Consider the following 17,975-nt stretch of genomic DNA (forward strand, 5'->3'; position numbering starts at 1 on the left):
TCCCCTCCCTGCTTCTTTCAGCTCATCTTCTATCTCCCAGCTCACCTTGGCAAGCAAACGCCCCGCTCGTGCCTAAGCACATTTCGGCAGCCATCTTTCACAGACGTCAGGAAAAGAAACAAAACCAGCCTGTCAAAAACACAGGACTGTTTCACAGCTCAAGAGGCAATGTTTCCTTACACATACAAACAGCACGGAATACAATGCACACAGAAAGGGATTCCTGCTAAGAGGCCCAGATTCAGGATGGAGTGGGGGTAAGGATGATTTTTACTGTGATCCTTCAGCAATCATTTGCGTCTCCATAAAACTCAAGCACCCATTACCCATGACCTGGTATCATGATGTGTTTTTGGCCAGGTAATACCTTCAATACTTGAACCGCAACTGCAACACTGCAAGAATTGCCAGTTAATCAAGGGTTTCATGGCACTTTAAAGAAAAGACAATCGATGCATCTTCTGTTTCTTCCTTTATGTGAGACTTCATCTATGGAGACTTCATATAAAAGAGACTGCAGGTGCTTCAGTACTTAAGTATGGCAATTATTTTCTGTCTCAAAAGTTATTGTTTCCAGCAAAAGTAATCCATTTATCATTAGCGAACAGCTCAGTTAATGACTGAAAAGTGTAGAAAACAAACTTGATTCTTTTTCCCGTTCCATATAGCACAGCTGTTAATTAATTCTTACGGCGAGCTACTTCATTTGAGTTTAGCATCACAGAGAAACAGGGAAAGGACGAAGACTGTGATACCTAGGTTTATAGCCCGACAGTTTCTTGTGAAATTTCCCAAAACAAACCTGTCTCTACAACAGCCACACACAGCAATATTTCATGGATCCAAAGTGCTATATAAATCATGTGGCACTGTCATTAACAAAAGCAGCCTCAGAGCAGGTAAATGTGCAAAGTCTTCTGTTTGGCCTACGTGAAGATCTGGCCTTCAGCAACTACGTTCAGATTTTTAAAAGTAGTCTAAAACCTTATTGGCACTTTAAAATAAATATGAAAACATATGATCCTAATATTATCTTGCAATCAAGTAAGACAAATTGTACTAGCTTTCCTTTGAGCTTTCAAATCTGTTTGACTGTATACGTATACACTTACACATAGATAAACGTACATTTCAGATTCCCTTACCGCTGGGGCCATCTTGTTTAAACGATTGCTTTGGGAATGAGGGTTCTCAGGGACCAAATTCTCATTGGTTCAGCTAGATCCAGCTGAATGGTGGATGCTGTGTCCTGTTTGCCTGTTCACTACATTAATACTCATATATTAGAGACCTAAAAACAAAGAGTAGCGTTGGCAGAAACTAAAACCATCCCTGCCGGGGACTGGAAGGCACCTTGACAGCAACGGTGATGTTCGGTTTCTGGTTATAGGGCAGCAAGCCCTTCAAAAAGCACAACCACCGTATGAGCAAACCAGTTCTTGTGTTGGCTGCCACAGCAAGGAACCTTAACACAAGATGGTACAAACAGGGAGCTCTTTTCCAGGCCATGGATGGTCTTTCTTCAGCGTGGGGCACAGTAAGGCATCTCCTGCCCCTTGGAGCTTTGTGTCTGTCCTTTTGTGTGACATTAAAATTCTGCATTAGAGTAGACCCCGAAAACACTCCTTAATCAGGCCTGGGCAAAAATGAGCTGACGTGAATTAAGTGAATTAAACAGGTTTGTCTACTCTGCCTGAACTCATCTAAAGTAACTGGGAAGAATGTGCATGAGTCATTCCCCTAACAAAACTGGGAGCAAAGCCTGGAGCAGGAGTCCCAGCTGGCAGGTGGGAGGTAAACAGCCGGGTGCAAGGGAGATGGGAGGCCCCTCCAGCTGGTTTGCATGTAGCTCCAGCCTGCCCAGAGCCTCAGCCCGGCAGCGGGGTGCTGGCTTTGAGAAGCAAAACCGAGGCAGATGTCATGGTAAGGGTGGCTGCGTGGCTGCCAGTCATGCCATAGGTACACTGTTGTACACCCATCACTTAAGAACACACTGCATTAGAAGTGAAAAAAACAGAATGATAAAATAAGCCGTAGAATTATATATGCAGTACTGCCATTTTCCATGACTTTTCAAATTAACTGAAGGAAGAGAGATCATCTGCACACTACAGAAGGTTGACATGACAGAGGGTGAGAAATCTGGAATCCTGAGGTTTTGGTAGATTCTGGCATATGTTGTCCTTGCCCGTCATTCCCCACCCACTCTGGAAGAGAGAGAGGGAGACGCTCCATAGGGTTCCTCGGTATCAGTGCTGCTTAGTCCACCTGCTGTGCTTCATGTGGTTGGCATCACATGGATCCATGCTACACAAGGAATTTTTTTCCTCTTTCCCAAACACCTGCAGTCACACTATTTGGATGTTCTAATGTAGAAGCAGATCATTAAAACTCAGCATAAAATGAAAACCCCCTTAAATTTCGTGGACCTTTTTCATCATCTTGAACCAACTGTTGCATAGGGTTTTCCCTCTGTATAGAAGAGGGATGTGTAAGTACAGACTGTGCTTGCACATAGATCCTATTTGCTCTGCACTGAGCCTTCTAGAAAGATTCGGCAAGCTGTGCAATCTTCTTACACAATGCACCTTTCCATTAAAAATCTGCACAGTTTTTAGGTGTAAGAATATAGAGAACAGAAAGTGAAGACAGAAAAGGCAACAGAGACAAATCCTTTTCCATGAGCTCTGTGAAATCTTTTCTCAAAATAACTTTGGAGGGGTTTTACTGCCAGTTCATAATATGGATGAATCACTTCTGATATTTCTGATAAAACAATATTCAAAACTTCAAAATCACTTCCAATTCATTTATGCCACCATTTAATTAGGGCTTCTGCAACATGTTACAAGGACGTCATTATCCCCTATAATTGTATAATAATTACAATCTTTAATGAAATAATTGCAAGTACACTAGATGTGTAGATATAATTATGGTAATTACATAAATACCTGATTTTCAGCTAATAATTAAAGAAGGCCTTTACAAAAAGGGTGAAATTTAACAAATGGAAGCTTTCCAGAAAACAAATACAAATAATAAATGGCTGTCTCTCTCCTATAGTTTTTGCCTTACTAGCTATCTCTCTATATATACATATATACACTACATATATGATTTTCCACACATTATAAAATAAAGAGTAAAAAAAATATTTAAACAAATATTAAACCATATCAAGATACCTCAGTACTTTGCCTCTGCAGGGCCTGATCTAAAACCCCTGACATCAGTGTAGCTCAAACCTAATAATCCCATGATAACTCAGCATCTCACAACACACTGAATTGTAAATTGCTGTCGAGAGAAAGAAGATGTGAATAGTGCCCACAACAGCATACAAACTGTATTCTGATCCCTCTGCAACATAAAGGGACAGATCCTGGACCACCATAAAGTACTTGGGAAAAGGTCCACATGCAGAGGAGGTCCCTGACAGCTGCTGTGGGACTGCGAGCCTTCCTTCAGGGCACAGCACTCCAGCACAGCTGCTGCTAAAGCTTAGCAGTCATACCGGCTATGATCTCCCAAAATGTGTCTTTTGGGTCAAATCTACTGGCTATACCACTGCTGAGACAGAAACCCTGCAGAAGATTTATTTTCCCTCCATCCCCCTTGGTTGACAGACCTTTACAAGGCCATGGTATTTCAATAAAGGAACTTCTTCCAGATCTTTATCAGCTGAAGAACCCAAAGTTCTTCAGTCGGGTAACTTTCCTTCTCCACAAGCACATTCCTAAGACTCAACTTACTCTGTCTTGACTGTACTATTTGTATGAATAGGAAAGGCAAAAGCCACCCTCAATAAAAATCATATAGAAAATTCAGCCAGGGCAGATTCCGATTACTGCTCTGATAGCATAAAGGGGTATTAAAAGAGCTCCCACAACAGAAGAATTAGCAACATGATTTACTGTTGCTGCTGAAATGTTTCAAAACACTTTGGTAAAACTCTGGAAGGGGAAATCAGCTGCCGCATCTGCACTATGCCATTTCCATGCATCCTGCAATTTCTGCCTGCACCCCGAGCAGCCCTGAGGCAGCTCTGATTCCAGCCAGTGACCACGCTGGTCCCAGCAATGCACTGGCACATGGGTGCAAATGCAGCTTCAAGTCAGCTTTGCCCCACTTCCCTTAGCCTTGTATTGTTCCGTGCTGCTTCTTTACAGGATAAATCATAATTACAAGTACGAGAAAGTGAAATAAGAGACATTAATATTAAAACACAAGGAAATGGTTTGATATCCTGAAAACAAATCTCATTTCTGTTAAGCTCATTAAAGCAGTTGGGTTCTGAATGCAGACTATAGTTAATAATACTATACATATCAAAGTAGAGAAGACATGTAAATTTGACAACATAAAGTAAGTAAAAATGAAGAGGGCTGAAGAATTATAAGTGAAAAGAATTTGAAGAAAATTGAAATTGTACTGGAGCAATATTCGAGTTATAAGCAGATTATTAACGTTATAATTGAGATGATCCTTAACAATGGTTTGACACATGTAAGCATCATGTTTCAAGCTTAAAAAACTATGCCAAGATTACTAAAACTATTTGTATCCGTGTGTTTTATAAGGAGACAAAGAAATGAAGAGCATGAACACAGAGATGAGCAAACAATGGGGAACAATGGCATGGAAAGCAAGAGGGAAAAAATAGTTATCCTAAAGTCATATGAGTTCCTGAAATGTTTCTCTGAACCTATACAAATATACCAATGTAGCTAATTTTTATAATATTTATCCATTCTGGCTTTAAACGATAAATTAGAAACTAGCAAATTGAAGGGAAAACCATCTCGCAGCTGTTTACTGAGTACAACTGGTCCAACCCACGAAAGGCCAGGGGAAGAAGCACAAACCAGTTTTATCTGACTTAGTATTATCAGGCTATCAGTACTATTTTAGAGCCTGTGTGTGGGAGGATGTAGAAAATGAAAAGCAAGCAGTAAAATAATGGACAAGGAATGGAATTAGATCAGAATTTAAGACCTGTTAGAGCTATAAGCACTGTCAAGGTATATGAACAAGGCAATGACAGCACGACAACTGCGTGGTCAGCAAAAGCCCAGAGCCCAAACAACCAGACATTTACAGAGGACTTTGACCAGTGTTGATGGCATTTAAGATGACTGGAGTCTTAAAATGCAGTCTGCGAAGTCTTGTATTGTCAAGCATTGGCTCACCCTGAAAGAGGACTGGAGGAAGTACATCAGAGTTTAAGCATTTTATTTTATTTCAAATATGACATAAACCTACTGCATATCTTTGAAAAATGCTGCTAACTGACACTAACAGCTTTAGATTGTGAAAGGATGAAAAGGTCTGTACAAGACAATGTTTGCTTCATTATCTTTTTCCATGTATTACTAGTATAATAGGAAATGCCGCAGTGGTATCTGAGGAATGAGAAACAGGAATACAGTGCTTCAAAAAGGAATAGAAAAAGAACAATCTTGGCGTCTTAGTGCATAGCATGGGAGTTCAGGATTATGGACTGCATTTGTGCCCGCTGATACCGCACAGATGAGCTTTGGCCTCACAAAGCCAGAACAAGGATGCGGGCTCTTCAGCCAGGAGCCAGCGAGGGTGAAAGGGGGAAAAATTTCAAATGTGTACAGGCAACGACTGACACAATCATACTACAAGCAAATAATTTGTCACGAATCTCCAAAGTGGCCTAATGAAGATATAGATCCTTCAAAATGGTCGATGTACACCAAAATATGCATGAAGGTACCTCTGCAGGCTTTGGCACTCACTCTCAGGCACCATGCGCCCTGGCAGGGGTCTGTGAACGCATGTTCTTAGCCCAATGGCAATGCAACATATTTTGACATAGCTCAGTGTACAGTGACAGAGGCTCACACCTGAGATTTTATACTGTTTTATATGGCCATAGAGAAATAATATTTCAATAATTTTTGACAATAAGCCATCTACAAGTCTGGTACTTTGGTATTATTTTCTACATTGCGTATTTAGAAAAAAAGGCATCTGTTAATTGATTGACAAATTTTGCCAGTGGAAATACACATTTTCACAGGTCTCAGCCTGTTTTTTTTCTGGTTGATTTCAGAACTGAAACAGGTATACAGAAAGAAGTTCATTTAATGAAGTTCATAGGAACTGCACACATTGCATGAATTTCTCTTTTCCAAAATTGGATGACAAGTAAACAGTTCTAGGATAGTTAAATGGAGTATTGGAACCAACACCCAACAGAAACACAGGGTAACAGGCTAAATTTCTGCTTAGATTTGTAAAAAATATTTCATATTGCTAAGCTTAAAAGCCTTGAATTTATCAGTGCCATTTAAGAATCACTACTGATGTAACATATTCTCTATTGAAAACAACAATGATCAAAGCAGGATGAGACTATAGCACCGTGATTTGTGTTTCATTTCCAAGAATGTATTTGTATGTATGTATATATGTACCTACGCATCCACAGTAACCACAGCCATAACCCAGAAAGTATGGTGTTGGGAGCTTTGCTCTGAAAAATCAAGTAGCCCATTAGGAGGCATAAATATTAATAGAGCTGTCTAATCCTACACTCTCAAATGAGATAGTTCAGATCATGATTCTTTGCATTTTAAATTTATTCACTGCATCGACTAGAATAAGAAACAGAAACCAAATGTGAAGAAGTCACTGATGTTGGGCAGTCTCCTGATAGCCACTGCTAATTCCTGAACATAGAAGTAAGGATCAAGTGATTTCTTTCCTTATTCTACCCCCAGTTCTCCTACAGATACTAATGTATCCAAAACTGCCTGTGCCTAGTTCCATAGCATTGAGTCTATATCATACTCTCTACAAAAAGTACACCTCCACATTTTCGCATTACGATATCTGCAGGCAATGTGAAGGCTTCAGTACAGGTTCGTAAGACAGTGCATGCTATCATCCCACGAGCTGAACACACAATACCTGGGGCTTCTTTTAGTGGTCATATTAGTGATCTCTTTCAAATTTTCTTTACGTAGTTGTCATTAAAGTAGGAAATTCATGGTGCAAACTGTTACAACGCACAGAAATGAACATAGAATATTAAACAAACACAGACATGCAGCTTAAGCAGGATGTGCAGACCCCCTCAGGGATTGTAAATTACCCTGTCCTACCGCGTACCATTCCAGATCCCAAGTAAAATACTTTTGCTTTGACTATAAAGTCAGAGAGACCTGAAATACCAGAGTGCAAAACTATTCAGGTATTCCCTAGAAACAATGCAAAAGTTTTTCAGGAAATTCAGGAAATACCACAAAATCAACAATATAATTTATATCAGTCAGTAAAACGGTGTTACCTACAATATAACCTAGGTTCTATTAAGATTCAGAATTATGGAGTCTAGCCTCTAAAACACCAACACTGAATGAATCGGATGCCTTTGCACAGCTTTTCTAAAACCAGCCCTGGCAAACAGAGAGGTTTCTGCCTGTAGGCATCCCCATAACGGAATTAGCAACCTCTGACCTTCGCGTACCTGAAGCAAAAGACACAAAACCAGATCATCTTTCTTTATCTATTGATCAGTAAATTGAAGATGAAGTATGCTGAAGCACAGGCATCCATATTTGCTGTACTGTCTCGTTCCTTCTCCCCCAGCTCCAGCCCATGGCTCTGCCATGCCCGCGGCGTGGGCACCCACCCGCGGGTGCTGATGGTTATCATGCTCGCTGCAATCTCCAGTGTGACACGTGGATAAATTCCTCTCGTTTCTGCACCTACCTTCATCAGATTACTCCCTGTTCTTCAAAATTCTGAATTTTGTCATGTCCTTCAACTGACAATTAAGCATAGGTGCTAATTTATTTATAATTTTATTATTCAATGTATTTCATGTAACAAGAAAGAATGGAACCATATATATGATAGCATATGGTTGTTGGTTCAGACACTTCGAATTTAGATATCCTTTCTTAATTAAAAAGATGGTGTAAAGGTCTGCCTCTTGTTTTCGCATTTTCTCTTTCCAGTAATTTTCATCACTAAATGTAATTAAATGCCTGCAACCTAAAAATCCAGTAAAAGAGAGAATATTGGGCCTGCCTTCTTTCTCACACAAAACCAATGCTATTCCATGCTGCTGTGGCTGCTAAGATGCTGCGACTGTATTGCAACTTCGTTCTACAACACAATCCCTTTTACTACGAGGTATGGGGGCAAACCAAGCCAAGCATAACCTTAGGTTGTATACAGGGGAGTAAAACATGAGTTACCTGGGGAACAAAGACTACTACAGCTATGCCAGCTGCCCCGGCTGAAGGTATTCAGGCATTCTCTGCACTTGTCAAAGGGAAAAGGTAGGTTCTGCTGCCTTTTATTGTGCTCTCTGTGCAATGAATTTAACTGGAAAGGTACCTACTGAATTTCAAATAGCTCTCTCTATTCTCCTTCTGGCTCGCAGGACAATAAACATGACTTTCTCATCTACTGGGCTCTCCTGCCCTTTATTTTTGCTATTTTTCTAATATTTTTTTTAATATTCTCTCATAGGAAAAGATACTCTCTGAGAACAATGATGGAGATCTGCATCTTTATTTATGACTTTGTGAATCAGTGTCTGGGTGATAGGAAGTGAAAGTTGCTCAGCTAATTACACATGCTTGATGAACTGCGTAATAACTGCTGCAGCACTGCACGTTAATTGAATGCATATAAATGACAGCAGCTATTCTAACTTGAATGATGTGTGAAGAAATGACGTTGCTCAGAGTACCCTGATTATCTTTGTTTCAGACTTTGGGAATCCAGCTCAAGCAATTGTATTTTTACAGCACTGAGCAAAAACTCCCCAATAGAAAACATTAGCTGTTGCCTCAAAGCCTGACACTTTACAAACAAACTGCCCAAAGTCACTGAAAGTGGGTTTAGACATCTAAAAAAGCATACACTGAGCAACTATAATTAACAATTAATAGTTAACAACTAGCAACAACCAACAGTCAGTAGGAGCTACAAGAGCAAAAACCTTGGAAAATAAGGCCACCTTCATTTAGATGTCTAGATATCACCTTAAAAACCTAATACAGGCTTTACAGAGTTCAATTTCACCCAACTCTAAGCAACTTCCTACTATGACACTTTCCTAAAATGTATTTATTCTGGAATAGCAACTGATACAAAAAATATGGATTACTGCTAATGAGCAACAGTGTACGTCCACACTACTCTTTGTTTACCTTAAAAAGTATTCTAGATTCAAATGTAGTCCAGCTATTAACACATCATTTTAAAGAAAATGATACAGAAAAATAATTGATGTAAAACAAATGTGTATAGTACAAAATCAGTACTTTCCACTAATACTTTAAATCAGTATGAAAATATACCTTCTACATCACATACCAATTGCTTTGGGAATTTGCAAATGTTCACAGTGAAATCTGCAAATTCTCCAATACTATCTAACACGAAAAGTGTAGAAGCCAAGTTTCCAAAGCTTCCAAAAGCAGCCTTAGTTTCCAATGTACCATGTCACAATATTTTAACATTTCCCTACAACCCTATTAAGAGATTCTCAGTTTTACAAAGAGAGCTGTAATCACATAATAAAGGAAATCAACGCTCACTCTTAGAAGCATGTAAATGAAAAAAAGTTGCACATCTGCATTTCAGGAAAGTTCTCACTGTTCCAAGAAAACAAGGTGCCTCACGTAGAAAGGCAATGCAGATTTTCAGCTCTGCTTTGCCATAATACATCACAGCCATTACGCTACACCACTGGAATACAGAGCTGCGGAGCTGTGCCAGCAACTTCAGTGGCAACAGCCCCAGGCATACGAGCTACCTCCTATGCACGCATATGCAATGTACCGTCTCTACGTACGAGTGACAGGCACTCCTCTGAACCACGAGGCCGAGAGAGAGAAGCTGCCAATAAGGTCAGTATGAGATAGTGCAAGAGAGATGAGCAGGTGCAACTGAGTTCAGGCTTTACAAATGTTATCTTCTCATCTGCTGTACACAGTCCTCTCTTTGAATACCTTTCTAGCTTCATTAGGACAAGAGAGTTCCTAACAGTTCACTTCATAGCATCAGCAAATCAGCCTCTTTCAGCTGTATTATTCGTTCTTCCTTTGCAAGGTTTCGATCTTTCCCCCGTATTTTTTTTTGTCCACTTTATACATACCTCCTTTTCTACAAATTTTCTTGCCGGGTTTTCTGGCACATTCCTTGGATATTCTTTTGACTGAAAAATGAATAGAAGACTAGAAAATAACATGGAGCTCCATCACAGACAGTAGGAGCATGCAACACCACTATCTAACTTAAATATGACCTGCTTTATTAGGTGTGGAAGATTCTCAACTTGTTGTGCCTGCACATGCAATGGATAAGATGTTGATGCATCTTCCCAGAAGTCAGTGGGTGGCAATGAGAATTAGGTACCAACTTTGACCTAAAAATACACGTGCTGTGGGAGAAAAAAAAATGAGTGTAGACGGAAAGAAAAAGAAAAAAAAAAAAACCAAACCAAATACAAAACCCAAGGACAGATGCAAACACAGAAAAGCAGCATGCATACATGTAATATGCTGGCATGCAAACAAAGAAAGCCATGCGTGCTACCAGTACACGTGAATTAATATTGTTAGAACGTAGAACAGGAAAATAGAAAGATCTCCCTGTTTTGCCTGCTATTAACTCACCATCCTCAGTTGGGACATAGATATTTAAATAGAGGCAGTCTTCATTCTGATCTTGTACATAGGTGGAAACTACATCCAAGTTATTAGTAAACCACACGGGAAGCATGACTTCAGGCAGCCTGCCTTCTATAATGTTCTGGGGGCACACTGGAGCAAACTGAGTGGTATTTTTGATATCTGCCCAGGGAGATGGAGGCTCAGGAGGTTGGAAGCGGCGCTCCCCTGTTGGAGGGGCAGCATACGGAACCCCAAGAAACTGAATAACGGGCCCCAGAATCTCATTATTAAGTTCCTTCTTAATCCCTCTTATCTTGCCAAAGTTGGTGGTCACCACTGGGTTGGTATCATCCAATTTTTGGGAGGACACAGCTGCAGCGTGAAGCAAAAATCCAAGTATACAAAAAGCAAAAGTGGCATTCAATCCCATGTGTAACAGGCGGACTATCATCGCTCTCCATACACAGTTCAGCCACACGGATCTTGGAAAGGCCATGGTCCCACATTAGTTGTGTAACTACAATGAAGCAATCTGATTTGTATCCACTGGTGTAAAAACAGGGCAACTGAAGGAAACGGATCAAGTTTCCTAAATAGGTGCCTGTCAGAAAAATCTCAAAAGGCTTTTCATGCGGTAAGTATCTTCCATTGATTTCACACTTATTGAAGCTGCATCTTCACTCAGCACTATTTATCAGACTACATCCTATTGACAATTCTGTTTTCCATAGCAGCAATATGAAGAGAGCAGCCATTTACTGCAGAATCCCCTCTTATAAATCAAATCCAGTTAGCCGCAGGTCTATATCCTGGAGAAAATGAAAATAAATCATTAGTATGAAAGAGCTAATATGAGCAGAGTGATAACTAGATGTTTCACAAGTTATTTACATACATTAATAGTTGCTAGAGTCATGTAAGTAAAATTGTAGTAGTTTATGGGTCCATGAAATGGTGGGTGAAGCACTGATTACGGGATTATCTATAATGTCACCTGTTGAATTTATAGAGATTTTTTTAGAAGAAACAGGACTCACAGAAAATACAGTTTTAAATTCACCTTTTTAAGGGTAAGCACTTTGCTGACAGGCTCCATTACATAAGTGTTTATGTTAATATTTTAACTTAATCAGCTCATAATCAATTTTCACCTTGTTTGCACAGGTTGATTTATCAAAATGAAAGTAATTATTTCTTAAAGCAGAAGATAGTGAAATTAATATAGACAGGCATACTGAAGACTCAAAGGCATTTTATTTCATCAAAAGCAGATTATGATAAATACAAACTTTTTTTGCTCATTTTGAAATACAACTTCTGATAAAAACATCAAGGCAACTGGAACATATTTGTAAGGATAACACGAACTACTGTGCTTATTCATGATAACCTGAATTACCACACTTGATATGGTTTTCTTACTCCACAAGTTTCTGATGAAAAACACCTCCAGAGTGAAATGTTCACATCAACGAAAGGCCAAAATCTGCTCCCCCTGAAGTGAATGGCAAACTCTGAATTTGCACGGGAGTATAACTGGACCTCAGTGGTTTGGTTTAGTTTGGTTTTCTTTTCAAAACAGATTTGGAAAAGGATATGAACAGCCCGTTCAGGGATGGAGCTGTATATCACGGTTTTTACTTCAGACCAATCCTGCATTCCTTATAAACTACTGATTTTAATGAAAAATGAAAATGCATGATGAATGTACTCAATCCCTACCGTCCTTAATTTATAACATAAACAATAAAAGTTCCCATAGGGCAGTAGAAATCTTATCTTTTATATACCCACACGCTGACTGAACAATATCCTAGAAAAAAAAATGTTAGGATCAGAGACTGTATAATCTCAAATTCCAGATCTTATTTTCAACTACTTTCGCTCAGAGGTTGTCACACAAGGCTGTGTTCCAGCACTTCTGAAAATTGCTCAGTGCATATCATTATATCTTCCATATTCATGTTAAACATATTTCCAACACGACTTACAAAATCCTATTATTTAAGATGCAGTGTTATACACAACATAGCAGTGTGATCTTACACTCCCTATTAAGCAGTGTATAATGCACAAGAAATGTGTTTTGCTTTGTATAGGAAACATTTTAAACCACCTGCTTTTGAAACAGCATTGGCAGCTTTAATGAGAATTGTTTTTTTTTTTTTATCATGTCTATACACATTGTAGAGAGAATTCAAAAGAACGGCTTGTCTAATAGTCAGACTACCCTGCAGTTTGGGTTATTAAAAAGGAGATTGTAAAAGCTATATAGGACAGCAGGAGATTTGGTTCATGTCTAGTGTTCCTTTAGCTCTGAACAATCTATCTCAGGAGGCAATAAGGAGATAGATGAAGCTTTTCCGCAATTTTCTCTCTCCCTTTCTTTCTCTGCTAATTCTAACACCTTCACTGTGAAACTGCATTAACAAACAAGCTTATATCCTTTATTCTCCAGCTTCAGATTCTCACCATTTGCTGGAAACACACCAATTTAGCTGCAGAAAATAATTCCCCAAACTTGATGTACGTGTTTGCATGTAGTTCAATAAACTTACACAGAATGGCATGCAGACAATTGCCTTTGGGAAGACTGTTGCTTTGTTGCATCTCAAATTTTGAAGAGAGTAGGATATTACTTGCGAAATAGTAAAGGCGGAGTACATAAGCAGGTGCCAGAGCAGAAGGCACCTAGTACAACTTTGCTTTTCTGAGTTGATGTACAATAAGTCATGGAAAGATGGTAGATTATTCCTTAGTGGTAGTCAAAAACCTCCACAGATTTAAACCTTTTCCACAAGGTCTTAAAATCCACAGGGGTTTGTTGTTTGGTTTTGTTTTTTTCTGTCAGGAATGGAAATCTGTACTCTCTTTTCTTTCTCAACTTTGTAAATAGTGAGAACTTAATCTTAAGTAGACCTCCTGCTAATTTACATTGTCTGGGGAAGGTCTGAGGACAAACAAAATTCAACATAGCTGTGCCAAATAGCATCCTTTTCATTTCAAGCTGCTGAGCTGGTTCAATGGGGAAAATTACCAAGATACTACTAATAACTCACTTAACACTTTCACTCAAAAAAACTTAGACCTGTTTTCAGATCCAAGACAACTTTTTAATACGCTTTTGATACCTAAAGTGGTAAATTCAATGTAAATATAAATTCGACCCAAATCCTAGAGCTGAGCTATAGTTTTAAGCTTGTCTATTAGCTGTTTTGTCATTGCAGCTGAACAGCTCTGCTGTGATCTAAAGTTCTGGTTTGCCTCCCATGGAGAAGGTTTTCATAGAATCACAGACTGGTCTGGGTTGGCAGGGCCCTTAAAGCCCACCTAGCTCCAGCCCCCTGCCCCGGGCAGGGCCCCCTCCCCCCAGCCCAGGTTGCCCCCAGCCCCGTCCAGCCTGGCCTTGAGCCCTGCCAGGGACGGGGCACCCACAGCTGCTCTGGGCAGCCTGGGCCAGCGCCTCCCACCCTCAGGGTAAAAAGTTTCTTCCTTATATCTAATCTATATGTATTCTTTTTCAGCCTTAAGCCATCACCCCTTGTCCTATCACCACACGCCCTTGTAAAGAGCCCCTCTCCAGCTCTCTTGCTGGCCCCTCCAGGTATTAAAAGGCTGCACCAAGGTCTCCCCAGAGCCTTCTCTTCTCCAGGCTGAAGCACCCCAGCTCTCTCAGCCTGTATCATAGGAGAGGTGCTTTTACTCTACGACTGAGACAGGAGGCTAAAAAGGTAAGAACTCAATGCTGTGTTTGGCTATTCCTAAAAAATTAACTATCAGGCAGCAGCTAGCTTCAGTGGTTGGGTTTATAGGTTATACAGGGCAGTAAATTGAAAAGCACTTGAAGAATTGGAATCAACAGATTTTCATTGTATTTGCAACTTGAATTTTGGATTTCCCGCCCCCCCCCCCAGCCTTTCTTTTTACACAACTAAGTAACGGGGGGGTGGGGGTGGGGGTGTGTGGGGGGAGGTGTTTTTTGAGACTGAGGGGTCAAACATTCAAGCCTGCTCTGAAGCTGTAAGATTACAAACACAAACAAATAAAAAACCTGAGATTCATCAAAAATCTTGAGAGTTTAATGCCAAAATTTTATTTTGAGCACTAGGTGGAAAGGCAAGCAGGCAAGTTGGCCTCGAACTTGTCTTACTTGTTGAGACAATGTTAAACAAAATTTTCCTTAGTCCTCCAGTAAGTGATCCGCGTAGGGCTTTCCCTTGGTATCTGACTTGCCTCAACGGGAATCAATGGAAAGAAAGAGAAGCAATAAACAGGAGCAGGAATGATCAGGAAGACGGGCAGGAGAGTAAACTAAAAAGTAATGATGATCAATTCGGGACAAGTTCAGCGTCAAAATATTGTGGATCTGAGCAGGAGGAGGAGAAACATTTTCAGATTTTATTATTGTCTAGATGTGAGGATCACAATTGTTCCCTGTGGTAACACAAATGAATTCTACTGTAAAAGGTATTTGATAAAGTCTTTCATGGTCTTTGGAACAGACTATACTATGTAGAGGCTTTTTCTATCATCTATTATTTTATTATCTTCCTTTCTGAATTTAAATTACTTCATAGCTCAGATTCCGACATACCTTAGAGAGGCATTTAGTATGCCGAGGAGCGAACAATGCAAGATAACTTCAGCGCATCTTTGCATTTCCAATGACATAGGGCATCCCACAACAGGTCACATCTGCTGCAAACTGCAGCAGCTAAACTCCTCTTTGTTACTCGTGCACAGAGCTCCAGATCTCAAGGGATGTCTTGAACTGCACCACCTGGCAATAGCTCCAATGGCTTATTAAAAACTTTAGTGGCACCCAAGACTTCTGGCCACTTTCCAGCTTCAGCACATGTAAAAGGTACTGTTATGATATCTTTACACCACCGGCTGTTTTCTTTTTAGCTGAAGATATACTCTGTGATTTGATATTCATGCTGAAAAATTCCTTTCCACCTCAGTTTGGCTAGTAAATCCCAATTGCACAAATATTCATAGAAAGTGATTGTAAGAGTGTTGAACGCCACACAATGCCACTTCATTTCAAAACATAAATGCTATTTTGCAGAACCAACTACATTTGCATCCATTTTCACTTACAACAGTCTCTACTTAGAACGAAGAGCCTAAAGATGTTTCGTGTCTTTAAAAAGAAATCCGTGTTCTAAAATACACTACAATGCCAAAAAGGAACATGGCCAGTGGAACAGAAGCCATTAAAGGAAAGACTCTGACCCAGGGTGAACACTAGGTCAGTGTGACATGCCAATTGTAAACACGATCAGACAAATCCTCAAGAGATGCATCATAGAACTCCCCATCTTTTCTTTCATGTTTCAAGTTAGCAAAGGGAAGCATTGTGTCAACTACAGCATATTTTCTATGTATTAGTAAAGATTTTGAAACAGACCCTGCTCTTGGGTATTTCCATAAATACTTGGTGAAGAGAAGAGATTTACGTGTATTTAGTTCGAGAAATAAACTACCTGCATTTAAAAAAATAGGTGTATGAAATTATAACGGAAGAGGACTGCAATCCTGAACACATACACCTCAGAAGAGTACAGCTCTGGTGGGGTTTGGTTAGCTCCCACATGCCAGCATCTCCTCCACCTGAGAGAAGGTCTGGAAGTTCCAGAAAGCAGCGACAAATCCAACCCTACTGAGATGCACAGCCTTTGCTGAGACCACCAGCAAAGGTATGACCAAGACATTATTCTAATGGGCTTGTGGTCCCACCCCACAGTAGTATGAGATTACAACTGTTATGCTACATGGGTCCACAAACATCCCAGTGGTGAGGATCTCCAGATGCTACAAGCTGTGTAAATGTATCACTCCCAGGTCAGAGAGATTGACTCCTCAGTGCCAGTCTCACATTTACCTTTATTTAATGTTATGTTTGGTACATAAAACCTTTACAACTAAATTAGTAAAAAATACAATATTTAAATATGTTATTCAATGCAGTGTAGTGCAAATCAGTGAAAAATTGAATTGAACTGAGTAGGTGTTATAAGACTCATTTAAATTATCATGCGGTTCTCAGCTTCGCTATATTTTTGTTCTTCCCTGTTAGTGGGAACATTCACTAATGCTAACTCATTATTAATTAGCATTTTCATGATCAAAAGATCCCTTTAAATAATTTCTGCAACTTAGTTTGCCAAAATAGGAAGGCTTCTGATCATAATTTTCTGTTAAGCTGTTTTTGAATTAGACAAATTAAACCTATGAGAAGAAGAAGGTCACTTAAGTCTCATCATCTTCCATTTACGCGTATCAATAAATCATTTTCTTAAAACAGTTCTACTTCTTAGCTGAAGTAATTGTTTATATTACCAGAAGTTGGCTACAATTTTTTAACGTGGACTATAGCTGTCTGACATTTTGCACAGTAAGTAGGTAACGAAATGGTGATTTTACCCATAACAGAAAGAATGGGTAACTCTGTCACTTATGTGTAAAGTTTTAGACAGCTAAGTAATACAGATTTAAATTAAAAATGACAGATGCACTGGCTTGGAATATAATGGGCACTGAAGTGAACCTTTATTCCTTTTAGCAGCTTACGGTTAACTCTTAAATGGACCACACATCATACTTGCTTTTGAGTACTGTAACTATTCAGCCAAACGATCAAATGGCGATTCTGTTGATGTGTGCAGTGTGCTTTGGGACATGAAGGTTTTTTGACCTACTGTAGAAATTCAACTGAACTCATGTTAATCAGAGGTCATACCAGAGGAAAAATTATCCCTGATGTTTCCAATTTCAGATCTTCAGTACTGAAACCTGCATATTGTATATCATAAAGTCAAGTGGATTTAACTTGCTTCAATTAACACTCTATGCACATGCTTCCCATCTGATCACTCCAACAAGAGTATACTAGAACCCATCCAAAGGCCCTTGAAACTAAGTGTTCTTTTGTTGTCTCTTGCAGGTGATAGCTATAGAATTAGTAACTAAGTTCATTACCTGATATATATTTGTGGGTAACCCTTGGTGCGCTGGGGTTAATCATATGAGAAAAGTAAATTGTACTTTGTTCACTGCCTTTATTACAATTATTACATCAACAATAATACTGCTTTTAACGTTAGTTCATCACCTAAGGCAAGCTTTCATATCAGATTCATAAGAAAGATACCAGGTTTTTTTATTCCTACTTTGGGGGCATTTGGAATTCAAAATTAAAACCAGCTCAAATAGAGTTATTACCATTTCTGGAGAAAGAAGTCTGAAAACAAAGATGCTTGAATGAACTCACATTTGTCTATGAATTGTTTTTCTATCTGG

General features: G+C 39.4%; 1 protein-coding gene across 2 annotated transcripts in view; it reads right to left on the reverse strand.

The window, feature by feature from the left end:
• Positions 1–17,975, reverse strand: part of NLGN1 (neuroligin 1) — a 327,166-nt gene that overhangs the window by 303,324 nt on the left and 5,867 nt on the right. For both annotated transcript variants that reach the window (XM_037406769.1, XM_037406768.1), the window contains exon 2: positions 10,674–11,479. In XM_037406769.1, the coding sequence (XP_037262666.1) occupies positions 10,674–11,166 (493 nt within the window). In that variant the 5' untranslated portion in view covers positions 11,167–11,479. The remainder of the gene's footprint in view (positions 1–10,673; positions 11,480–17,975) is intronic.

The sequence above is a fragment of the Falco rusticolus genome, chromosome 13, assembly GCF_015220075.1.
Source record: "Falco rusticolus isolate bFalRus1 chromosome 13, bFalRus1.pri, whole genome shotgun sequence".
Taxonomy (NCBI): domain Eukaryota; kingdom Metazoa; phylum Chordata; class Aves; order Falconiformes; family Falconidae; genus Falco; species Falco rusticolus.